This window comes from Rhea americana, unplaced genomic scaffold (genome assembly GCF_003343005.1).
Source record: "Rhea americana isolate MKP2758 unplaced genomic scaffold, rheAme1 scaffold_124, whole genome shotgun sequence".
Taxonomy (NCBI): Eukaryota; Metazoa; Chordata; class Aves; order Rheiformes; family Rheidae; genus Rhea; species Rhea americana.
Window position 1 is genome coordinate 2,409,917 of NW_028185306.1, and position 26,277 is coordinate 2,436,193.

Genomic DNA, 26,277 nt, shown 5'->3' on the forward strand with positions numbered 1-26,277 from the left:
CTGGACTCATAACCGAGTGCCGATTTACAACTCTTTAATTAGATCCCAGGGACACGTCAATAACTGCCGCAATAAAAAGCCACCGTAAGCCATGGGGGTTTACAGGGGGCAGCCGGTTTTGCTGTTTCTCCTCAGCAAAACGTGTCCCCGGTAGCTTCCCGCCCCGTTCTGAGGGACTCTGCTCTTGCCGGAGAGCTCACGACTCCTGCTCGCTCCTCAGTACCTGTCCCGTGGAGCCGGGGCGCCGAGGGCGCCTCGCGGGAGCCGGGAGCGGCGCGGCGGCGCTGGAGAGCCAGGCACGAGCTCCRGGCGCGCGGGGCCTTCGCGGCGCTGCGGTGCCTTCGAAGGCAGGGCGGGAGGAAGCAGCGGAGACGGGGGTCGTTTCCCCGCCCTTTGTGGTGGGGGAAGCGGGGGGTCTGCGAGCGGCGCCGCTCCCGGCAACGCCCTCCTGCTCCTCGTCRGGCCTTTCCGCTCCTCCGCTACCTCCTTCCCCCATCCCGGGGGGATCCCTCATCCCAGCCCTGCCTTCTTCCTCCTCGCTTTCCCCTTCCTTGCCGCGCTCCCTTCATCTCCAGCGCAGGGAAACGTTACAGTCCAGGTGTATGGGGACACTGGATGAGATTCGTGCATCGCTCGGCCGGCTCACAACCCGTTGATAGCGACGCTTGCTGGCAGCCCGGGCGAATTCCGCCTCCCTGCTGGTTCTGGCTTTGCCTCGCGTCTGTCTGCGATTCTTCTGCTGTTTATCCCCAAACCCTCATGTTCTGCTACTTAGATGGAAGGGCTTAATCTCAAGTCTCTTAACACCACCCTGCAATACAGATTCTGGGGGGAAAAAAAACACCCTCCCYGGCATGCATGTGCCCTGAGCAGAAAGCAAGTGTGGTAGAGGGAGAAGCACTKCATCACAGTAACAGAGTGAGCTGGCGTTGTAATGAACAGAAAACTTCTAAAAATCAAAGTAGTTTCAACATGAATCTCTAAAGCAATGGTTTAATTATTCCAGTTCGGATAGAGATTGTGCTGTGTGCCCTTTGCTAAAGGGACTCGTATTTCTTCCATCTGGAATGAGGGAAGAAAGCGGTTCCTTAAATCACTGTTGATGTACAGTGAACATGAACTGCAGTTTTGATTTTCTGAGCAGCCTCTGTCATGATGCCTCATGTGGGCTGCCTCATGCTCATTGTACTGCGGAGACAGACACGCTGTCACCATTCCTATAAATAGCCTGGTTGCTTATTAAGGACTATTAGTGTTCCCTCTGGGAAGAATAGGACTTCTGAAAAATGGCATTTTAGGCCAGTTTTCTTGAAACTTTCTATAGGAGACAGTGTTTGGAGAGTGGAAAACTTACTAAGTAAGCACAGCGGTCAAGTCGTTAATCTCTGAAACACGGACATGGGGTGGGTCTAGAGCGTTCAGAAAGGAAAGCTAAGTCAGGAGGAGCAAGGCAGTGGTGTGCCCTTATGGAGGGGCTCAGCTGCGGGGCTGGTGAGGGCAAAGCAGCTGACGCCAAGAGCAGAAACTCTCCGAGATCCAGCGGAAAGCTGAGCCGCAGCACAAGGACTCCTGTGAGCTTAGGGAGATCTGTTCTGCACCCGCAGGATGCTCAAGTGTAGTGGGGAACATGAGGTAAGGCAACATTCTTTTTTTTTTCTGTATTCATTTTGGAGCAAAGAAAGAAGCGGTTGTGTATAGAAACTCTCGTGTTTGAACTATTAGCTACATTAGCTCTGTTGGCTGCTAATCTTTTGAGTGTGGATAGCACCTTCAGGTAAACTCCAAGAACACTCTAGGCACATGGATGTTTTCAAGTTAGCGAAGAGTCTGGGGATCACAGTTGCTAAGGTTATAAGACATCTTGTAGGTTGTAGATCCTCATTTCTGTGAGGAAATGTGCTGAAGAAATCCAAGAGATCATATGTCCTGCTGGTCACCCAGTGTCAAAAGTTTTATTGCGTATACTGTGAGAGGTCAAATATAGCATGGCATTGAATGACAGTTGAAAGGTTTGATAAGTGTCCTCTCCTTGCTATTAAAAGCAACAAATGCCAAGATATTTTGGGGTTTTGCTTACAATGGGCAACAGACAGAGCATTCAGACCCCACCTTCAGAAACCTGGGAAGATTCCAAGAGAGCTTTTAGGAGACAAAAGCGCCCTTTGTGCAAATGGGGAGTCTGCAGTAAAATAAAAAGATTGCTTTACCAAAAGGAAAGGGATAGAGCATTAAATTTAGGGATGTGACTAACAACTTTGAATAGTGAGGAAAGCACCTCACTTGCCTGTTATCTTCTCTGTGCATTTCCTCAGATTTGGCTAGGGCTCTCTGATGACTATTTCCCTTTCACTCCCAGCACAGTGCGGTCTGTCTGCTGTCCACAGTTAATGAAATCACTCACAAGACTCCATCCCCTGGGGAAAAACACTTCTATGAATAGACCTGTTACATCTCAGCACCACTTTTGCTGTGCTACCATCTCTAATGATTATGCCCTTTCTGAACAATTGTCTTTCATCGTAGAGTTACTGCTGTTCAGGATGCCAGAGATGGCCTTCTTGCTCCTAGAAAAGCTGTAGAGCTCTATGAATGTGGAGCTCCGTGTTGTTCCCTGGTGATAAATGCAAGTTCTGAGGTGCCACAGACTTACCAAAAACATACAGAAAGTGAAGCAGCAATAAGTAATCCTACTGCAGTGCTAGCTTTTAATAACAGTCCATAGTGAACCTCATCATGAGATACTTCATCAATACACATAATACGGAGAAAAAAAAGTTTTTTTTTTTCTGAGAACAAAATATTTCCATCCTACTGAAATGGAAAGGGAAACTGTTAATCTGATGAGAAGTATTAGAGAACATATCGCCTATTTGCCCAGTGAGGCTTGCATGTCTAGTTTCGATTAAGCTTATGCTTGTATGAAATTGCATATTGGTTTAGACAGAGCTGAGCTATAAAAGAAATAAAATCAGTAGAAATAGAAAGAGATAAAGAATGATTAATCATGATGAAATATTGTTCAAAGTATGAAAATGCAAAATCTTGGAAATACTAACTACCATTTGTAAGGCATACAGTCACCATTTATAGCAGTAATGGCATAGTCTACTCAGTTCAGTAAGTTTATGTTTTTGTGGCTGATCTGTGTGATTGAGATCTCACCCAAAATAATTTTACAGTTGAATGTCTTTGTAAGAAAATTCAATCGACAATACCAATAGATAGTGAAAAGGAAAAGGAATGAGTAAAATGACATTCAATTTGAACATTGCCTACTCTCTCTTGGAGAGATGTTGGGGGCAACTCTTTTTAAAAGTGGACTTTTATTTATGTAAATTTTTTTAACCTGGCTGGATGGTATTAGTAGGTTTTTCCCTCATCAAACTGTCAAACTTTTAATTCTCAAAAAGCTATGATGACATCTTCAATAAAATGCAAATGCAGATTTCTTTCTGTCATAATCAAAATGTCTGCACCATTCCTACATGAGCAAAGTTGCTGTCTTATATAAACCGCTGTTCATGCTCCTCATCCTCCTACTTCTACAACCCCCCGCCCCCCCAAAACCTAAAACTTGCTAGTCAGACTTTTCATTTCGTATTAATTCTGGATGACTGAATAAGTTTGAATGATTCATATTAAAGTTTAACATCAGCCTTTAATGTGTTCGGCCTGACACATGGTGTAGCTTATAATATCGATATATCTCATCAACCTAGCAATCTGCATCAGCTTGCTGAAACATGCCATGAAAGGAAACTGATGGAGTAGTCCCTGCTTCTCTGTCAAAGCCTTAATTAAAACATTCACACTGTCTGTTAAGAATGAAGGGGCTTGGGGAAACTCATAAGATGCCTGTGCTGTCATTAAYAACATTTCATTTTGAAGGTTTAGAAAGACAGAAATATGCCTCTTAAATCACTACTGTGACCTGGGCAGCATCTCAGAGGCATCCAAAATACTCGTCTGACTTGCTATCTGGTATCTTACATATACAAAACACAGATTACTACTTCAGACTTTCCGGTATGCTTGCTAAGTGCTTTCTGCCGGTAACAAGAAGAGCAGCCGCCACAAATTCAGTAGAACCGCAGAGCCTGAACAGTGTTGCTCTTGCAGCCATTCTCATCTGTTCGCCAGTGCAGAGGTACATATCTGAGGGCAGGTTTCTTTCCTGGACTTTCTATTTCCTATCCCTGGTGCCCAGACAGGCTGAAGGCTTTGACAGTGTAAGCAGTGCTCCACAGACTCTGGGCTTGTCAGCTGGGAGGTAAAGCCTGATCAAAATGAGATTTTATTCACTGCTAGGTGCTCATGGAATGGGACTCTGCCAGTCKACCTGGGAACAACTCTAGTATGATCATGTTTCCTGGCTGTGTCTAGAGAGGTGCCTTATTAAGGTCCTGCAGAGATTAGTTTTTCTCCTCCCTTAGCAGAACTGTCTAGAGGGGAGGACTGAATGCTGCCATCCCTCTCGAGGGCAGAAAACCTGCTGGTAGCAATGATCCCTACCATCATCAGAAGGTATTTCTTGCCCTCTTCAGTCCCACAGTGTTCTGCTAAAGGGAGTTTATCCCATTCAGTAGATATGGATGTTAAAACCAAAGCCAATAACTTAATCAGCTATTTAAAATCAGCTTCAGTAAACTTTGCTCCCTCTCTGAGCTTTTCCTGGCTTGTGCATCCTCTGTGCTTGGCTTTCCTCCATGAAGGCATTCAGGCTCAGGTTTGGAAATCCCCTGTTCCCAACACTAGGCTGTTATTTTTCTGGTAGTATTTACCTGCCATCCTTGTAGAATTGAATCAAGGCCTCTGTGCTGCCTGTGCTGTTATTTGGAATATTAATAGAAATTATAAACAGAAAAAGGCTGACAGATTTCTCCCTCAAGAACTGCACTAAGGGATTTCTTAAGCCAGGAAGGTTGCCCAGGCAGAAGCTTGAGATGCTGTGTCTGTGCTTAAGCCTGGACTGGTTCTAGTTGCAATAGAGGAGTAGGTTCTTCCAGCAATCAATCTTCCTCAAAAGCACTATAACAATGAAAGAAGAAATGTACTAGGATCATTAAAAAAAAAAAAAAAAAAAAAGGCAGCAAAACCCCCCCCATACACTATGAAGACAGTGAACTTAGAAGAATGTACGCAAAAAGCCAAGTCTTGACAGATTTGTTAATATGTGATTTCAGATGCACTAGCTAAATCAAACTGCCATAGCTCAGATCACAAACACAGCAAATGAAAACAAAATGTGTTTTTTTTGAAGAACTGSAGGAGAAAAGAAAAAAAAATACTCATATAAAGGTGGTAGGAATAAATCAGATGGTAACAGATGAGATGATTATAAATATCAGTTCAGTATCCAATAAAAATAGGCTTTGTTACTCCAAGTGAGCAAACTGATGGTAAAAAATGAATGTTTTTTCTAAAAATGAATGTTTTTATCAGTAATGCAATTTTGTGCGTGGGTCCTGGGTAGTTGCATGTCAGCCAATTTTAAAAATCCTGTCACAGTCTGAATAAAGGACCATAAAGGTTTATTTGCTTTTGTATATTGTTTTAAACCATAAATATTGATAACTTTCAAAAAATGAGAAAGAAAAATGATGACCTCATCAGATCATGATTAATGTGTACTTTGTACAAGATATTACTAGCATATTCCTTTCACTGCTGGACTGTTAGATAGTTCTACCTGAAATCATTATCATGATTTAGCTTGTAGGTCTCATACTCATCTCTTTTTATCTTTGGTCTAACACAACACAGGCAGAAGAGGGCATTTGTGCATTTCCCACATATAGGGAAATTCACGCACTACAGAGCATGCCTAACTTCAAATTTCGAATTTGAGAAAGATAGCTTAAAAAAAAAAAAAAAAAAGATTTCTTTAACAATCCGTATTGTTAACCTATATTGTTACTTGTCACTTATATTTTGCCCAGATTTGTTCTGTGTAGCAGTAGGCAGCTGAGGTGCCCAAGTTTGGAAACRGTTTTGCACTTGGCTCTGCCTATAGTAAATGATGAGAAAAGTCTAAGACCTGTGTTTACTGTTCCCCGAAGGGTTTGTTTACAACCGTATACATAGCCTGGCGTGGTTTCCTGGAACAATCAGCATTTAACCTGTCTGATTTTTAACTTGGTCTCTCCTGTTGTGTGCCCTCAGAAGTTACTGTGAGCAGCTATTGTTCTCTGATTTATGAGGGCATTCAGATGCCTGTTCCAAATTAATGTTAACGTAGATGTCTTCCAGCCCTTTTGCTGACAGCAGAATACAGCACTTAGCAGTTTCTTGTGCAGCATCTATCAGCTAGTCATGAATAGTGGACATTTTCTTCTGTTTTTCAGTACTGCCAGATACAAAGTGTCAATGGCTTGGACATTAACCAATTTGAGGGAGCTTTATTATGCACAGTAATATACCCATTTACAAATACATATGCCATAGCAATGCCCAGGCCAATAACATTGCTGAAGCAGCATACTAAAAAAGTAGTTCGTATGATAACATTGTTATTTTTTTCCACAGTTGCTCCTGAATCATTCTCATGAACCAGACATGTTAACCTATTCTTGTTTTGAATCAGTTCTTTAGTATTCAAGTTGTGTAGACATTTCTGACACTTTCATTCTTCATGAATAAATACCACGTTCCTCTTTGGGAGCAAATTGTATTGTTCACTGTTAAACTTCATCAGTAAGGCTTCTTGTGCCATTGAGCGATCCATGCTCAGAACTGGACTTTTAATATTTCTTTTTCTCCYTTTTCACATGCTAATTGTTAGCTTGAATAGTATTGTTTTCACTAACCTCTTCACCTTCATTTTTGTTTTCCACATAGTCTTAAAATAGTGTAGTTACCTTTTGGTAGTTAAACATTCAAGTGATCAGGGTGAGAAGGATCTCGTACTAACTTAAGGAAGTGCATCCACCAGACCAGAAATAACTGGAAATCAAAAGCAAGAATAATATTGGAAAGAATCACATCATAATCGACTGAAGTATAATGAATAACTGACAGCTATGACTCAATGTCTGCCTTTCTTCCCTAACAGAACACTTTATTGCACACTGGCTTTGAATAGGTTTTCACATAGTTTCAGGTAATGATTAACTCAAACTGACTAAAATACCTCCAGGAGAACAGATGAGACATCTCATAAACAGTTACTCAAGTTCAAAAGTATATTCAAGATTTCACTTTACCTATTTCATTCAAAAATATTTTTCTCTAAACTGAAGCTATTTTAAATTTGCCTCATAAATGTGAAGTGAGGAGCACTGYTATAGCATAATTTCAAGCCAAAAAGATTGTATTCAAGGCAGATACAGACACGGTAYGTGCATGCATTTTTATTATTTATTCCATTTATTAAAGCAGAAGCCATTTTAATGTCTGTGGAAATGCAGTCATTTCTTGGATGAAACAACTTTTTATATGCTCACACTGTAGGAAAAAAGGMTGAAGGACAGAACATCATTGAGAAGAATACAAAACAGAGAGGAAATCTGTCAGAGTAGGTTTGTCCTGAAGGAAAAGCTAACACTACAGTGTTTCATTCCTGCAGAGGGTGTGTTAAAGCATGCAAGATAATAAAGGGCAGCAGATGTCTTAAGAATTGATGCTATGAGAAAAGTTGTAAGGCATTTGACTTTTGAGAGGAAAGAGGATTTTTCATGAAAAGCCGATGAAGTTCATTGAGAAAATATGGTATCCATTTTCTGGAAGTAAGATTGATATAACTGGTATCAATAACATAATGACTGCATCRTGTAATGTATTATGAAATAATCTATACTAATAATACATATTTTTATATATAAGTATAATCAGTAAAAAAGCTAGGAAACAGGAGAGATGGTTGGGGGACACTTGTAGGTAATTTGCATGCCTGGTTTCAAAAAACAGGAAGTGGAAAATAAGGTGAATAGGTGGGAGATAAAGAAATGTCAGATGGGAGCAATACGGAAGAGTAAGTGCTAACATGGGTAGTGATGTTAGGAGAATGACCTGGATACCAAGACAGTTAATAAAAGGATTGTGACCAATGTAACAAAAAATTGGACAATGTCACAGAAGACTAACTTAAATATCTGCATACAAATATTGTGTACAAACACAAGCAGCCTAGAACTACAGGTCCCAGGACGACACTGGGTCTCTCAAGTACAACAGAGCATGGTGGATGAGTGGATGAGAAGACCATGACTAGAAAACTCTTGAACCTATGTATGGACTGTTAAGAAATCTAAAACTAAATTAGAGGTAGTAAGGAGTGAAGTCATGTATAAAGGTAGAAAGAGATAGCACGGCAGAAGGGAATTTGACAAATCTTTTGGGAGAAGAATGGCAAATAAGGGTCATCTGAAGGATCACTAAGGATTTGCTATAAATATATCTTATATGGATGAGTTAAAACATGAAAGAGAAACTTCCAAGCATTGTCTCATTATGGAAAATTTTAACTGTTCGGAAACAGAGTATAAAACAAATGCTTCTGATAATGGTAAAGCCAGTTATTCTAGGGTGTAATAGCTGACAGATTTCATCACTAAGCAGTCACTAGACCAACATGACGCTATTTTAGGTGGTCTTTGTTARGTAGTGATGGCATAGAACAGCTGGTTGTAGAAAATAACCTGGCTAAAGTTATCTCAATTTGATTCAATTGAAAATAAGAGAAAGAAAGAAAAAAATAGGTCTGTTACGTACAGTAATTCAGAAGGACAAATTTTGAGAGGCTAAAGAAACTAGCTAGTGATGTCAAGTAGATGAAAATTGCAGATCTGAGTTTTAGAATTTGTTAATTTTTTTTAATTTAGATATTTAAAAAAATGCATTTTGCACTATAAGTAGAAGTGAAGGATATTCAAACCTCATTGAGTGAATAAATCTTTCAAAAATGATATTGGGATTGAGCAAGGAGAATATTTTGGTAAATAGTATTTTGGAAAGCAGGAAATGTAGRATATAGTCAAATTTGTCAAGTGTCAAACTGAAGTACAATCTGCCAAAAAAAAGTAAAACACTAGAATTTCCTTCTACTACTTGAATGAGGGACTGGTATGGGGTAAGGACAGCTGAGGGATTAAAGATAGTGTATATATTGCCCAAACCAAGTAAGTTATTTCTCCTTTTTTGTAATATATAAAGAGTAAATAAAAACCGGATGGTAAGAATGCATGGAAGTAAAAACTAACTGTAGTAAACTAGCATTTTCAAACTTGAAAATTAAATCCAAAGAGCAGGTTAGACTCATAGTGGAATGATGGACATTACCCATCCCAAAACACTGAAAAAAMCAGCAAATTCAATTTCAAGTACAAGAACAAGTATTTTTAAAAGATCTGCCAAAAGGCAGAGAGAAAAGGGCAGAGGAAAAGTGATCATTATCCACAGTTTCATTAATCTGGTTTTAGTAATTTGCAAATTTTTGTACACATTTTGCAAGAGAAAATACGTAAGGATGTGGAGATAAAATGGAAAAAATAGRATAAAAGCAGTATAAGTTTAATAGAAAGTATGAGGCTTGAGGAAATGTATATATGACACCATCTGTTCTGGAAGGAGGAGTTACCAGGCTACCTAGAGGTTACAAGTAGATTTTCTCAAGGATCAGGGTTTTGGCTAATCTCCATTAATATTTTCATAGCTACTAAAAATGGCCTAGTCAGATGAGAAAAACATCTGTTAGACAAGAAAAACATAGGCAGAGTGGGGAACTTGAGAGCTGGGGGTCTGGGATAGAATTTAATAGCACAAATGCCAGATCACAAACAAACTAAGGTCAAAATAATTTCTGTTATAAATTGTAGCTTATTGATTGGACAGAGGAGAAAGACCATAATATCTTGGTTAGTCCTAGAAGGATGCTGAGCCAGCTGTGATGGAATCCTGGAAAAGGTGAATATGACCCTCCTAAATAATGATGCCAGCAGCTTAAGAAGGGATACCTAAGTATGGACACCATTGTAGGAGGCTTTGGTCAAAACTTCGTGGAATACTCTGCACAGTCTGTCACCCATAATTAGGAAAGAACATTGAAACAAATGCAGAGTAGTAGTACTGGACAAAACAAAGAATGAGAGATATACAATTGCTCTCTATAAATACATCCAGGGGAGGGGGAAARAAGGGCAGGGCAAATACTAGAAAAGGAAAGGAGTTATTTAAGGTGCTAGACAATGTTGTCACTAAAACAAATGGATATAAATTGAAAGTTAGTCCATTTAGGCTGGAATTTAGGTTCCCAGCCATGACAAGAGTGAAGTCTCTGAAACAGTCTTCTAGTAAGAGCAGCAGTGTGTAATCACGAGTAACACACTAAAATGGAGCTTATTTGTTTCTAAGTTGGATAATACAGAATTCACCTAGTTCTTGCATATACCATAAAGGTGAGTAGATGTGCTTTCTTTTTGCCTCTGTCAGATACAGGAACAGTCTGAGTAGTTTTATGATGGAATTTGGTAAGTTTGGTAAAACAATTGTTTAAAGGTGCAGTAGCAGGGACAYGTAATCAACATCTATGACATCCATTCCAGTGTTTTGCCCTCTGCTATGTGGTATTGTCAAAAGTATTTTTCTGAATTTCTGTTGATTAGTCTATTGACTGATATAGAGGATGTGATTCTGTGGCCTCCTATGGCATATATTAATGTACTACAAAATATTAAGAATGATGATTTTAATTTTTTTTTAGTTATAGTAACTTCCTAAATGTCCAGCCAAAACAAAGCAATGTTGTTGCAAATATATGAGATGTGAAACAAACATAGAATAGTTATTGATAGGATTTACATGCCAAAAAATTTGGAATTCCTGGAATGCATTTTTAAGGAAATTTTTACCCTGCCTTATCCTTTTTGTATAACTCAGCCAAGATAATTGAAATTGCTTTCTTGATTTAGTTTTTAGTTAGAGTTGGTTCTATTTCCATGTTCTTGGTCGTACATGATTTTACTTTAGGTATATAATATCAAYAATTGTTACTAGTTTTTTAAGAAGGATTGTAGCAACACTAGTCTTTTCATAGAATGTCAYTTTTTTCCTACCATTTTTGTTTAAATGACAGTGGACATTGTTCGTTTAAATTTCCTTCCCACTATTTTTCRTAAGAAAAACCCACATAGCAATAAAGCAAGATTTGAAAAAATACGGTAATAATATATACTGACAAGAACACTGAAAACAATTTCTGAAAATTCAAAATCATGTAACTGAGCTTAGAACAAAGACTCTAYGTGTGCTGTTTACTTTGATAGATGAGATTCATGTAGCAGCAATTTGAAAGAAAAGATGCTAACAAAAATGATAACACTTATGTTATCATTTTCATAAATGACRAAAAATGTTAATAAAGATATGAGCGTTTATTAAATATATAAGAAGACAAAATACTGCTATATGGTAGTAGGGCAATTTCAGTATCTGAACACCTTGGAATGTGTTAATTTTTAAAATAATACCTTCTCTGCTCCAGAACAGCAGAGTAACCATAAGATGGCAGCACTTTGCACAGAGATCTCTTGAAATCCTAAATGCTCTTCTTTTCTCAGATAGAGCTTGAATCCCCTGAGAGGAGTGAGTGGATTGAATGCTGTGTATGTGGAATTAGCGCCCATGCTGTCAAAGTTCAGAATAATTCCTTGAAACCATCATTAATCTACCTGGTGCCAGCTATTATTGCGTGGGCCCCTTTTCTCAGTTTTTAGCGGCTTTTGGGGTGCTGAGTTAAGCAGGCTTAGCTATTTTGGTTGCTCTAAATTAACCTTGTTCAAGCTATGTGTTTCAGTGAAGCACTGGAGTTGTGTGTGTGGCTTACATACACACACAAGTTGAATGCAGATGCAAATATAGTTTCTGTGTGTAAGACTAGGATGGAAAAGGTATTTCCAGCCAACTAATTTAGAATTTACATCTGGATAAATCAGGCCTGGATAAAAAAGTCCATGCYGAAGCCTCCCCTTTCTTTTTGTGCAACTATAGCCTGCACAGCTGAGGGCCGCCTTYGGCCCCCTTGTAACAGAGAGAGGAGGTAGAGTTTGGTCAACAATTAGCACTCATCTGAATGGGATAAGTTGTGGAAAACCTGTCAATTAAAGGGCAGGAGATCTAAAATACTATGCAGTTAGCATTTAAAGCTGTTCTAGCTACCAGAATATCCAGCCTCTCTCTAGCACTAACCTGAACTGCCTGCTCAGGTATCCCAGTACCAGATTTTTGTAGAGCAGGGAGAACAAGGTGTGCAATGAACTGAGAAAACAAACAGAAGCTTAGGCCAGATTCAATACACTGTGTGGAAAACCCACAGGATGTTTTTAGTGCTGTGGGCTGGCTAAAAGTCCCTGTTGAAACCCATGTGATTTTTCCCTAAGTTCCACCTGAGTCCCTATGCAGTTAGGAGGTTTGATTATTTTTCTTTGAGCGTGGGAGTTTATGCAAATCTGAAAATCAAACAAATCTTTAGGAATGCTCACCCATGCAAAGCAAATCCAGGACAAAGGTTTGCTCACGCCCTTGCCTGAAACCAGCCAGGTCAGAGCTGCGGGTAAGGTAAATACCAATTGAAAACAGCCTGGGTTTTCTGCCTGCTGTTCTGTTCAAATTGGTGAGCAATTTATCCTTTTTCCTTCTCYTCCTCTCTGTTTGTTCAGAGGTAGGCTGTTGATTTCACTCTCTGCCCTTGTCTAAAAGCAGTGCGGTGCTCCGAGAACAAGAGGAGACCAGAGCGTGAATCATGGCGTGAGTCACAATTCTGCAACACCCTACTTTGCTCAGAGCTGGAGGAAAAAATTCCACTCACACGTGTGGCTGTTCTGCTCTCCCTCGCGTTCCCACCTGCTCGCTGTCGAGGAGCTGCTGAGCAGGCACGGAGCGGCGCTTGGAAGCAGAGTCTCAACAGGCGAGCGAGAGAGGCCTTTACCTTTCCACACCCCTGCCCACGCCTCAGGAGGGCTTTGTGGCTTAACCTGCAGGCTTGTCTCCACAGGAACCTGCTGGTGCTAGTTCCCTAACACTACAAAACATGGGAGCCGGTGTGCACGCACTCTGTTCACATCTCCACTTTCTGCAGGCTAACTTTGTCATTTATACAGCCCCAGAGTGCTTAGGGCAGTTTCTTTGGACTGAGGCCATTTTTCTGTTGGAGCAATACCCATCACTCGCTGTGCTGATTAACARAGAAAGAGATTGCAAATAGTATCAACAGACATTAAAACGTATGACTCAGAACTCATTTATTTTGCAGAGTGTTTTATTAGGTGCTACTATTGTTTTACAGCTAGAAAAACTTCTGCATGCAGGAAAAAAAGTAAAAACAAAATTACTGGTTAGTTACACTCAACATTGTTGTGAATTTCTCCATTAAATACAGTTGCTGCTTAGGGGTTGTTGCTTCCTCTTTAAATGTTATTGCCGCCTTTCCCTTAAGTATTGCCAGGATTTATTCTGCAGCAAAGGAATGGACAGGACAGCCTTCCCAATATTATTGCTGTGTTTGTGTGGAGTTTCTGATGGAGCTGGATTGTTCACAGGACATTTGCACTGCTGTGTGGCTACTMCAATCATCTCTAGTTTGTTGGAGTTTAATGTAAGCTTCAAGCTAGGAAACTTTTCTTTTCCTTTTTTTTTTTATTTCAGGATCCTTGCTTAGTTAATTGACACACATCCTCTGAGACAGCTGTTATAACTCTTCTTTGGAACCAGATTTGTCATGCTGGCAAGGAATATTTTTCTGTGTAGGCATTTTACAAAGAAAATGACTTCCACTTCTGCTGGGAACCTCGTGACYGTACAGCTGCAGAATGTTTATCTTATTTTGAAGAAGAATATTTTTCTTGATAGCACCCCCTCTGTAGACTTTTGAATGTTCTTCATTTGCCAACTTTTAGGTCAAGAAGTTTGACCTAAACTTCTAAAGGCCACTTTGATTCCCCACRAGGGATTGTCAGGAGCTTTCTGGACAGATGTGACTTGGAAGCAAAGCAGGGAGAGAAAAAGGTCACTAGATAATTCAATTACAAAGCAACATCTCTCTGCTCTAATGAGTGTGCACCTTTGCTGTTCTGACAGGCCTTCTTACAGATACATTGAGCTGGTGTACCTCGTTATTCAGGATGGAGAGCAGGGAAAACCCACCTCATTGTTTAGAAATGTTTTCTGGTGTCCAAGAGACGCTCTCCCACTTTTGTTAATGACCCAAGGACTATCTCAGGCTATGGAACCTCCACTCTTTGAACTGTTTTGGTCGACTTTCAGGATGAGGGCATGTGAGAAGAGCACTGAGAAGAATTAAGGCTGGCCTGTGCGTGAGGCTGAGTGATCAGTTACTAGAATTTCTCTTTCATACACATAGCTCTCCAGTTTCTAGTTAAAGAGATTTTCTTTGCTTGAGTTGACTTGGGATGTGCTGATCTTTGATAATCCCTCACTGGAGCTAACATGCCTCCTCTTCCAAATTTTGTCTAGTTCAGAAGGAGCTAACTGTTGTTTTCTCTTGGGCTGGGTTGCCTATATGTGTAATTATACTACATCAATTCTTGCCCTATTTACAGGAAGTGTTGGTGAGGGTTTTTTTTTTTTTTTTTAATGAAGTGATTTTTAGATTTGAGTACATCAATTATTAGGCATGCTTTCATATGCAAACACTTTCTATTTTGGAAGCTTTACACACCGGATCACTGCCCTATTTTTTGGCCTCAGCTTGATGTGTGAAACAAGGTCTTGCTTGTCAGGAAAGCTGCACGTTTGTTCTAAAGGAAAAAATATTATTAATGAAATGCACAGTCAGGCTAATATTTTTGTTTTGTTTCTTATTCTGTTGCCAACGTTAAAGTTTTTTCTTTGTACCTCTCTATTCAAAGTTTGTTACTCCCTAGTGAATTTGTTAAAGGTGGATTGGATGACTAGAGTGTCTTTCTGTGCTTTCTTCATGTATTATAAGTGCCAGGTATGGAAGATTATGCACTAAAGAATTTATCCTATGCAAACTTTATTATTAAAGAAATATCTTTTAAAAAGGATAGGTTTGCATTGCTCAGTGTTGGGACATTGTAAGATAACTGTAGTCTGCTCTAAGATATCATTATAAAACAGTAAGCCTGATTTGAATGAGACCAGGATGTGCTCCAAAATGAATATGTAATGGCTGATAAAAACAATAATAATTGTGTCCTATAGGTACTATAAAATATCTTGCTGTTATATCTTATATGATTGACGTGTCTAACTTGGGTAAATAGCATAAGAAATGAAGGATGGAGTCAAGAATAAAAAAAAAAGGACCCCTGGTACTGGATCTAAACTTAGAAATAGTCTAGAAGAATGGAAATACGTGTTCTTGTAAGTGAAGCAGCAGAACAGACTTACTGAGAAGGATTGATGGAAATAAGGGGGAAATGGATATAAGAGTAATGAGGGAGTTGGATTAACACTTCTGGCATTTTTTTCTTTATTATTTATAATGCTTTCTCTGTAGAATACTGAAAAGAAACAAAGAATTAAGAATATTTCCTTTCTTTCTCCACAAGCCTGCTCCCCAGACTAATTTTTCATCAGAGTCTTGCTTGCTATCTTCTCTTTGGATATTAATCAGCCTTTCTTCAGGCCCTTGTACTCCGTATGAGCAGGCTCCAAATGAGGACTTTTGCTTTGTTCCAAAAGGTGCCACAGTTAGCATTGACTCTGTCTTACAAACCTTTTTAAAGAAGGGGAACCTCTCTGTCAAACCAAGCAATTCCAACTCAAACATTCTCTAAAGCCCTCTAAACACACTTCCCGCATCAGTGTGGCTACCCTGGATTACAGTTTGTCTCTTCTAGCATGTGGGATAGTTAAAGCAAATTTTAAAAAAGAAATGAGTGGGGGGGACTTCCAAGTCAGCTATCTTTAGATGTCACGTAAGATATATAGAGCTGTTTTGAAATAAGAAACATCTAATAGCTACATACCTTGGTTTTCTTGCCTTGCCTAAGTTCTACTCTTGGTATTTGTTGTCTCCCTTCCTGGACCTCTTTCCTCCTACTGTGTTCTATCAGTGATTAAATTTTTCATTCCCTTTCTGTCCATTCTTGGGCGGTTTGATCTTCTTATTTTGTGAGCTTTTAAAAGTGAAAACTAACCTTGAATCTTTTCTCCTGCTCACTCTTTGTTTAGTTTTGATGCTTTCTTTTCCTTCTGTGCTCTACAGACAATCTGGAAAGGTCTATTCTTATTAGATTGCAGAAACTTAGTTATTTTTTTCAGGCAAAGCTTATTCAAATATTTGGCAGCCATCCCATTCAGAGGCAGGCACTTAGCCTCCAGCCATGCTGTCCTTACCAAGACTTATATGAAGCATTATCACACCACCAAATGGAGAACCGATAATATCAGGCAGAATTGTAAGTTTCATGTAGGTTGTATTATTCTTTCTCTCTATACTAAAAGGTTTGATAAAGTTTGATGCCTTCAGTCTAAAAATAAGCATTTACCAATAGAATCACGGAATCACAGAATGGGTAAATCTGGAAGGGACCTCTGGAGATCATCTAGTCCAACCTCCCAATAGCCAACAGTTCACCTGGGTGGTCCTTAACCGAGTACCTTTTGGTGGCTGAAGGACTGCCATAAAATCCTTCGAGCACAGGACACTTAGAGGTATTATGTTACCAGGGCTAGTAAGAGGTGCAAAGTCAACTCCTGCACTGAAAGGGAAAGCCTTGTTCTGGTGGTGTGCTCTTCATGCAGAGATCTGGGGAGCTCTGTGAGACTGTGGACATAGCAATACTATTAAAGGGCACGTACTYAAATGTAAATTAAAGGGAGGCAAATAAAACATGTTGGATAACAGAGAATGATTTTTTCTTAGTGTGAATAAACATTTTCAGTTGGCTACACTTCTTTTTGATCTTATGTAGTGACAGACATTGTCCTGATAAAATTGTCACTTTACCAGCTAATGGGACATAATCTAATCAATGCTTTTCTCATGCCACAGGAAATTGTTGTAGCTGAATAAGTGTATTACAAATGACACTAAGGCATAGAAAGTATTTGAAAAAGACTTAGGAGTGTTGTTGTAAATAGAAATGTTAAGATACAGTTCTACAAGAGCTTAAGGTCAGTTAAATTTCATCTAACATATTCCCACCTTTCCTACCAACTCCAGTCTTTCTGTCCTGCTAGCTGCCTTGAACTGGCACTTGCACTTGACTGGACACTGGGACAATTCAAGGAGCAGATCCAGGCTCCCAACCTTCTCCATAGAAAGTGATTAGTTTTCAACTAGAATGGTTCAAAACAGCTCAGTGTTTGTTTGAACACCAGGTAAAAGAGAAGGGGTGTGAACACAAGGCAGGACAAAGGTAGGCTTGACGTAATTCAGCTTGAGTGGCTATAAAACTACCACAGATTATGTATGTATATACTGGTAAAATTAGATGTGCCTGGCAATATTTCCAGGCACTAGCATGAGATTGTCTATGCTATTAAACTGTTAAAATGCTCCCTGGCATGAATTTGACTTTTTCCAATTAACACTCTCCGCAAACAATTTCTGGGCACAATTTAGTAGTTAGTGTGGTCCCAATAGGCAAACTGYAAGCATAAACTCAGGTTTTTCTCTGCCAGTTGGCCTCAATGGCTAGGAATGTTTCCAGGCATGTTGAGTTTACTAGTGTAGACCTATTCCTACTGTCATATCCTGCTCCAAGATTGCAGCTACTACTTCTTTTAAAAGGTAAGGTCTTATCCTGCCAGTTCTCATGGTTAGAGCAACTTAGTTCTTACGAGCTAAATTCCTAGCTTTGGTAGGATTTCTGGCTGTAGAAAATCAGGGCATATGTTTTCAGGATAGGCCAGAAAAAACACTGTTGAAATTATACTTTTATACTGTTGTGTTTAGAGTTACCTGCAAATGCTTGTGTATGGTAAGAACAACTTATTTTCAAAAGAAACCTCAAACATGGAAGATGAGAAGACATGAAATCTACAAATAAGAACTTTTATTTCTTTTAAAAATRCTGTAAGAAATGCATATTTTGCCTTCATTCTGTGGGGAGATGCAGAGAAAAGAGACTTATAACAGTAACTTCTTTGTGATGCAGAATGCTGGGCCACTTGCTAGAGAAGAATCAAACTTTAAATGATTTTTCCAAGTCATCTGCAGAMTTGGGAACACAATTCCTCTACATATTGAAAACCCCACAACCAATATATTTCCCTTTCAATTTGCAATGTTTGTTAATAACATAAATGTACTCCTGTATCTTGAATTACTGAAGCCTGTTCCTCAGTTATAATTAGTGTTGCTTTTTGCTTTTTCCACAGCTGCCTTTCCACATCAGGAAATCTGAAAAAAATGGGATTTTTACATCTCTCCAGGTATAATCACTTAGCAATTGTATGACCTGTCTGCCTAATGAACTCTCTTAGGGAACAATTAAGGGAGTTATTTTAGAGGAGTATTTCAGAGCTGCTGTATAGTCAGTAAAGGTCTCATGGATAGGTTTCTCTAGGACCCAGAGAAACTGGAATTGACAGAAATCTTCACCTGAATGAATTTTCCCCTTTCTTCTGATTGTATACCTTATAAGGAGTACAGGAAAACAAGGAAGTGATAACCATGTTCAGGTTACTTTTATGCAAAGCTTGCCGTCTTTACCTGTCCAGGTAGCTTTCTTTTCATTTTTATTCATGTTTTGTCCTGATAGCATTGAAGTTTCTTCACAGTCCAGTGTAGGTGATATCCTAAAACATACACTTTGGGAATGTATGATTTTTACGACATTCTGCCTTTACGCGGATGATAATTAACATGCTAATATTTTTTTGCCACACAGCCAGCACTGAAAACGAATGGGGATTGCCTTGCTTTGCCTCTTTTTCCTATTTCTGCAAAGAAATAACAATGTACAAGGTAAGGTTAGTCAGTTCCATTTCAAAACTATTTTTATACTGTTTCTTGTTTTAAGTTGAGACTGAGCAGCTTTCTGTGTTTCGTACATAGTCATTCCTTTCTGGTTAATGAATTTTTTATTTTTTTTAACAAACTGCTGTAGGGCTATCCTGTGAATTCATCTGAGATTTATGTGGTCATTACATAGCACATGTATGAAAGACACAGGCGTTTGAGCTATTTTAGATCTATTAAGCAGTGTTTGATCCACTGAGAAAATTAATACTATTCACGTGACTCAATGTTTCACTTATACTTGCATAAGTTAAAATCATATAAATTATCTAAAGATCTAAGTGAAACAGTTTTAAGCATGTAGAGTGAACACAGATCTGTTTTTTAATGTCTCTTGTTATGTTAAGTGTACCACACAAGAAATAAATGTAATAATTTATCAAATACACTGGAGAAAACAAGTAACATATTTCCAGAGAATGAGCGTCTGTAAAGCATGTAAAAGTAAGTAGATTAATTGTCAGCAGTTGTTTTTTTTTCCAGAGTTAACATTCTACCAATAGAAATATCATTATGAAGGAATTTTATCATTAATTCTAAATATGGCTAAATATGCGTCTTTTTCATCTCTCACATTCTCTAAACAACAAGATTCCTCATATATTGAATGATAAAACAAATTATTAATTATCTTTTGTCTTTTTGGATTTAAATGTAGGGAGTTGTTCTCAGGAAAGTGCAGTGACTTGYGAAGATTGTTTGCTTTCTGGACCACACTGTGCTTGGTGTTTTCAAGAGGTAAAGTAAATGACACAAAAAATTTCAAAGAAGACTTGAAGTGTTTGTAGTAGCTCTGAGTGATGAAGTACTGAGTTAACTGGGTCAGCGCACGGTTTTGTAATGCATGCAATGCTTAGGGCAGCCTTCTTGGGAATCTGAAGTGGAATTCAAATCTATACCTTATGGTCTATTGTTCCTTATTCTTTTTTTCTTTAAAAAAAAATCTTCAACTTAGGCAGAAATAAAAGCGCTATTAGAAGAACTCAGGTCATCATTCTCAGGGCTGACTCACCCACAGTGCTCATGACAAAGTACCAGACATCAAGTTACCTATCAGTCTGGAATTTATGTATTTTATACTATGCCAGACAGGGTAAACAGAAGGTATTATGGTCAGTTTGCATATACAAATGATAAATCTGTGACTGATTTTAGATATGATGATAGTGTCAATTTTATGATTAGTATGACATGGGATGCCAATATTTTGGCTAAAACACAGGGCTTTGAAATAAATATCTGGGCTTGCTTCCTACATATTCATTGTAGACTTTATGTGTAACCTTGGGCAAGTCACTTAACATCTCTTTTTAAAAAAAACTTWAAAAAATTTTCATCTGTAAAAGATGAAAAATCGTATCTCCCTACTGCATAGCAAATATTCTAGATCTTAATTCATTGATTTTTGCAAAATAGTTGGATATTGCAATTAAAAATCTTCCAGAAATAACAGAGAAATAAAATAACCTTAGACCAATGAGACTTAGGGCCATCTTTTTAAAATGCTTTATGAACTGTTAGTATTTCTGAATAACTTGTTATAATTTTTGAACATCAACTGGAAGAGACTCCAGTTTTTGTCAATCAAGCTTTTGGAGAGCTTGATTTTTATATCTTATATAGATAGACGGAAATGTTTTTGTGAATCTATTGCATCCAAAATCTAGTCACTGGCAGATGATAACACTAATAAATAGCTAGCATGTTTCAGAATAGAGATCAGCAAAGCAAATAGTACCCATTTATTTCAAATCCCATGAAGTTGTTTGCAACTGCTTTGCATATGATAACGTAAGGACTTCTTCCTAAAGTTTGAGAAGCACTATTAAAATTATTTTCTTCTCAGTGGTGATTAATGGTGTAAAATGCTTCAAGGAGTCAAATTTTGCAAGTATATATTCTTTAAAAAGTATAGCAACTGTTTAGAAACACAATATATATTGTCAGGTATGATAGGGGAAATGCTTTGAATATTTTTCATTATAGTTTCTAATTCATAGCTTTGCTGAAAGAAGTATTTCTTCCAAAAAATATTTTTAATAGCACAAATATATCTATGATGACACTAATGTATTGCTTTATAAAGTATCCAGAGACCAAAGAGCACTTTTTCTTAAAACATGTTTGCTAAAAATAATTTAGTAATTTGTGAACAATAATACTACAGGAAAAAGCAATCATCATTGTGTTTTCACTAGTTTTTAATGTTCATACTTCTAAACCAGGGTTTTCTTGAAATGAAATTTGWTCACATAATTTGGACTGCTGCCATGTGTTTTCAGAAAACTAAGATGAAAGCCAACTTATTGATTTTTTAAAAATGTGCAATTACTGGAAATTTCAGAGCAATAAATGTGATTTTTTTTCTTTGCTCAYAGGCTCATAAACTTGTTTGATAAGGAACACACCTAAAATGCAAAAGATCTGGGAGCTTTAGTGTCAGAATGAACATTAAAATGCCTCCAAGTAACCTATTTTCTCTATAGGACAAAAACATACCCTTTGTAACTATCTTTGAAATATGAATTTACTTCTTCATGCATTTTTTGAAATAACAACTATTCAAAGTGTGTAATTACGGGAAATGATACTGTTTTCCCTCTGAAGTTTTTAGAGTAGTACATAATTTTTATATGCACTGTGTTCAAGAAACAGTTCATGATAGTATTGTCTGAGAAAAGACATCAGATTTTGCTGAAGCACAATAAACCATTATTCCCATTTAGTGTCTCAGGACTGCTTAAACTGAAATATATAGGATCCCTGAAAACTTTCAACCATGAGGGCTGAAATTTCAGTGGTAAATGAGGGGCTAAGTCCTATTCATAATAGATCTAAAGTACTTTTTTTTTTCTTATTTGGATAGAAAATTTCTCAGTGTCTGAACTTAGAGAACATTTGTGGTTTAATGCCTGAGTCCCAAATGGTTTGTCAAAGTCTGGGAGAAAGGAATGGCCCTGTGTTGTGGGCCCATGACCATGAACCAGAAATCGAACATTTTAGTGCTGGTTCTGACAGATGGTTCCCAGAAGGTTTTAGTCAAAACGCCCAGCAGACTAGATTCACAGAGCGGATTTATCCTTAGCATTGCATCACTTGGCTGTTAGACATCCTGCTGCCCAGGGGAATTCTGTCTCAGGTGCACTCCCCACACGATGAGTAGGAGAACTTTGTTACCCATAAGCTGGATTCAGTGAGACCAGTCTCTTGATGAGAGAATATGGCATTTGAGCTAACTGTAAAAAAGAGAGGAAAATAATGGGACCTAGCCCAGTGACATTGTAGTGAGGATTTATTGCTATGAATCATCTCCTATCTTACACAGGTCATTCCTGTCTCACAGGAAAAACAAAAACCAGAGGAGAAGAGGAGATAAAATGTAAAATATTTATTGAGTCAGGGATTGAAACTGCATAGACATCTTTGTCCACCCACTTTGTCCACCTTGCCTTATAGCCAAGGCAGTAAAAAATCTGATTGACTGCAGCTCCCTCCAGCCTTATCTTCCCTTATTGTTCCTGCTCTTCCCCTTAGAGAGGTTGTCCAGCACAGCCCTTCATCACTGGAGTGGCAAARCTCAGCTTTGTGCTACTGAGAAGCTCTGAGCCATTTCTACTATATGTATATGTTTCGCAGTTTGTAGCCTGGAAATTTGTAGTCTACTTCTGAAGGATCCAGGAAAGATAACTTAGGAAAACAAATTTGTTGCCATTGTGTGTAAATTTGGCTCCAGACTCCAACTACTTTAGGGGTCTGGAAGATTACAAAAGATTGAAAACCAATGATCTACCTCAATGAATGTTTATTTTATATAGAATAAAACAACTGCAACAATGTAGGCTTGAGAGAGATCCAGAACAGGGTATCTGAGTAGAAATGGTTAAACGCCTACTCATAACAGATGGAAAATTTACGTTTAAAGCCTTCTCCACATAAGGTACAGTGAGGGTTTGAATTTGTCAGTTGCCTACCAGTCCAATGCTTTAATCACGAAACTGGTAATCTTAAAACTAGCTTAGGCTCTGGTAACCATAAAGATGGGGAACGCTCCATTTGAGAATCCCACCAGAAATTAAACTTAGACACTTTCATGGCCATTTGATGGGATGTATGCACATGAATACTGGCAGAAATCATGACACCAACCAATCTTTGAGATCCTAAGAAATTTAGGAGTTTTCTTCTTTAAAGGGCAGTTGATGATTGGAGATTTTGAAGATCTAAACTTTAGACATAGCTATAGATAATGGCAATAAAACAGAAGCCTTTTTGTAAATCTGACCATTAACTTCACTGTAATGCAGGGAAAATACTTACTTTACAGTACTGTTGTGGGAAGGAATGCATATCAAGTGTTTTGAAATGAGTAACAGAAAATAAACTGCAAGATATGCAACCGATATCAATAGGCTTGTTATTTCCTCTGTATGGGAGAAGGTCAAGTAGGATGCTGGGCTCAATGTAACTGGATAAATGTGAGCGTACTTGGAGCCTCAGCTGCTCCGAAGAGTGCTGGAAGCTGTGGAGCTTGTTAAATGTCAGGCAGAGTAACAGGGCCAGCTTTAGTAAATGTGTAAAATGAATGTTGCGGAGAAAGAATAGGTCAGAAAAAACAAATTATCCTGTGAACACAACATACCCCACCTCCAATTTATCACAAAACTTGTAGGAATGTGTTATCTGTGAGACTTCCTGTGTTGTTAAATGACATTGGACTGTCAGGAGTTCAAAGTTACTAAGGAAAGACTGACAAATTTGCAATATAGTCCTGTAAGTGATTTCCTTAGAAAAACAGGCTCATATGTGCTTTGTGTTGACACTCCCAGTACTGCAAGGAGCCAAATGCAAGTGGCACGATTCCCATTCCCCAACAATAGAAGAGTTTCTCCCAGAATATCAAATAGGTGTAAGTTACATTAATTATACACCTGTGTGACATGATCCATGGAGGGCAAATTTAGATTTCTATGCCACCTAGATCTCTTTCCACACTGTTTTGCAGTCACTATGAAGCCTTAATGAGTTGCTGGTGGTGATCAGTAAGTACATTTAACTCATTCATTCCTTTTCCTGTTTGTTTTAGAATTATATGGACTCAGTTGGAATTCATGGAAGGTGTGATACACTGGAAAATCTTTTATCAAAAGGATGCCAGTTGAATTTGATTGAATTTCCCATTTCCAAAGTAGAAATTCACAAAAACAAGCCCCTTAGTATCGGAATACAGAAGAACAATTCTGATGTCACACAGATTTCTCCTCAAAAATTAACTCTTTGGCTGCGACCAGGTAGGTCGCTCAGTTCAAATGCAGGATTTTTTTGTTTGGCTGATGTGATATACCTAAGCTTTCCAGGCTAAATAGTCTGAAAATACCTATGTTGTGTCCAAAGTTAATTGCTGTTTGTGCAGTATAAAATCTTACATTGAGGATCTGCAAGGTACCAGTGACACTTATGGAAGCTCTCCAGACCTACTTTAGGGTACCTGAGATATGAATTTGTCCTAGAGGAAATTTGGAATAAAGAAACTTAGAAACACCCTGTTAAGCCACATCACAGTGCTAGCATGGAGAATAAAACCTACGTGTACACTCTGATTTTTGTTCAAATTTCTGAAGTGCACAGTATTTTCTGTAAGTACTGCCTTAAGTTTCAGCTGGTTTCATATCTAAATTTTCTAAAGCTATATCTTGCCAAAGGGGTGTTCTTATRTTTTTAATTTACAGCAATCAGAGTTGTTTCCAAATTCTATGGTTACTGCTTTACTGAAGAACAGTTTAGAAAATACATAAGAAATCCTTTTGATTTTTCAGACCCCTTGTTTGGAATTTTTGTTAGTAGAGAATTTTTAGAGTTGTTATGTTAATTATATTGATGATTTAAAAATACAACATTTTTACCATATATATATAYATATATATATATATATATATATATAATTTTATGAACAAAATGGCATTACTCATAACATGATCTATTTAGAATTGTTAATATGTATACTATATTCCTACAACTTTAATAGGACATGAAGAAACAATAGAGATCAAAGTTCGCCAAAGTGAAGATTATCCAATTGATCTCTATTACCTCATGGATCTTTCGGCTTCAATGGATGATGATCTGAATACAATAAAAGAATTAGGTTCAACTCTTTCCAAAGAAATGTCAAAACTGACAAGCAACTTCAGACTGGGTTTTGGATCTTTTGTTGAAAAACCAGTTTCACCATTTATCAAAACTACAGCTGAAGAAATAAACAACCCTTGCAGGTATGCAGGGAAAGTACCTACATCTATATGCATGCTATCATTAAGTCATACTACTAATCTTAAGGAAAAAATTCAACTCACACCCTCACTGGAGCCCCTGTCCTATTCCAGCTGTAATGAATTTATTTTAGTTTCAAATTCTATTGTTTGTTATGTTATTTGAAGAACAGAGTCTTGGAGTGATTCTGCTTTTTAGCTTTTGCTGCTGGTTACAAATGCATTTAACGGATTAATATACTGGTATTCCAAATAAATATGCATTCTTTTAATTTGGTTAAATATATATATAAGAATTGTTATGCCATTGCTATACTAAACTAGTGGAAATACAAAATGAGCAAGGAATACTGGTTTAATTTATCTTTTAATGTTKTTTTCCTCCCTTTTTCCTTAAAACATAGAAGTATTGCCCCAAATCTAGGTTGCCCTAGTTCTCTCCTACTCTGAGTGGAGGAAAAGCAGTGCTCTCCAAAATTCCTCTCTCTGTAGTCCTAAGCAAGAATGGAGAAGGCTAGTGGTACTATCTGAATGTGACTAAGGAACTAGAGATTCCCATGTGCTTCCAAGTGTGACAATGAGACATAGCAGGGAGTGCTGCAAGGATTGCACCTCTGCAAACATATCTTGATAGAATTACTCCAGAGGCATTTTCCATGTTTTATGCAGACCTGTTTGCATAATCCAGCTAAATGAAAATATGCACTGATTCTTTTTATGTTTTTTGCTAGATCTATCTCAGATATAGAAGAGAGATAGAAAACTAAAAACTAATCAGGACAGATAGATTGCAGTGGCAAAGTAGCCATTGCAGTGATTATATTCCTGCATTATCCATAAGCTATCTCACTTGTTTTGTAGAAGCGTTCCATATGAGTGCTTACCTACCTTTGGATACAAACATGTTTTGCCATTGACAAATGATTCAGAAAGATTCAATGAAATTGTGAAAGGACAGAGAATCTCTGCTAATATAGATACTCCAGAGGGAGGATTTGATGCAATTATGCAGGCAGCTGTTTGCAAGGTAATTGAAACTTATTGGTATAATATTAATTATTCTGT

The 26,277-nt window shown here is 38.1% G+C and overlaps 1 protein-coding gene across 1 annotated transcript in view; it reads left to right on the forward strand.

Annotated features, from left to right (window-relative positions):
* Positions 1-1,576: 1,576 nt before the first annotated feature.
* Positions 1,577-26,277, forward strand: part of ITGB6 (integrin subunit beta 6) — a 53,101-nt gene continuing 28,400 nt past the window's right edge. Inside the window, exons 1-7 of the mRNA XM_085325834.1 lie at positions 1,577-1,632; positions 18,304-18,357; positions 18,816-18,892; positions 19,605-19,684; positions 24,030-24,234; positions 24,969-25,215; positions 26,074-26,239. Coding sequence (XP_085181960.1) covers positions 18,832-18,892; positions 19,605-19,684; positions 24,030-24,234; positions 24,969-25,215; positions 26,074-26,239 — 759 coding nt within the window. The 5' untranslated portion in view covers positions 1,577-1,632; positions 18,304-18,357; positions 18,816-18,831. The remainder of the gene's footprint in view (positions 1,633-18,303; positions 18,358-18,815; positions 18,893-19,604; positions 19,685-24,029; positions 24,235-24,968; positions 25,216-26,073; positions 26,240-26,277) is intronic.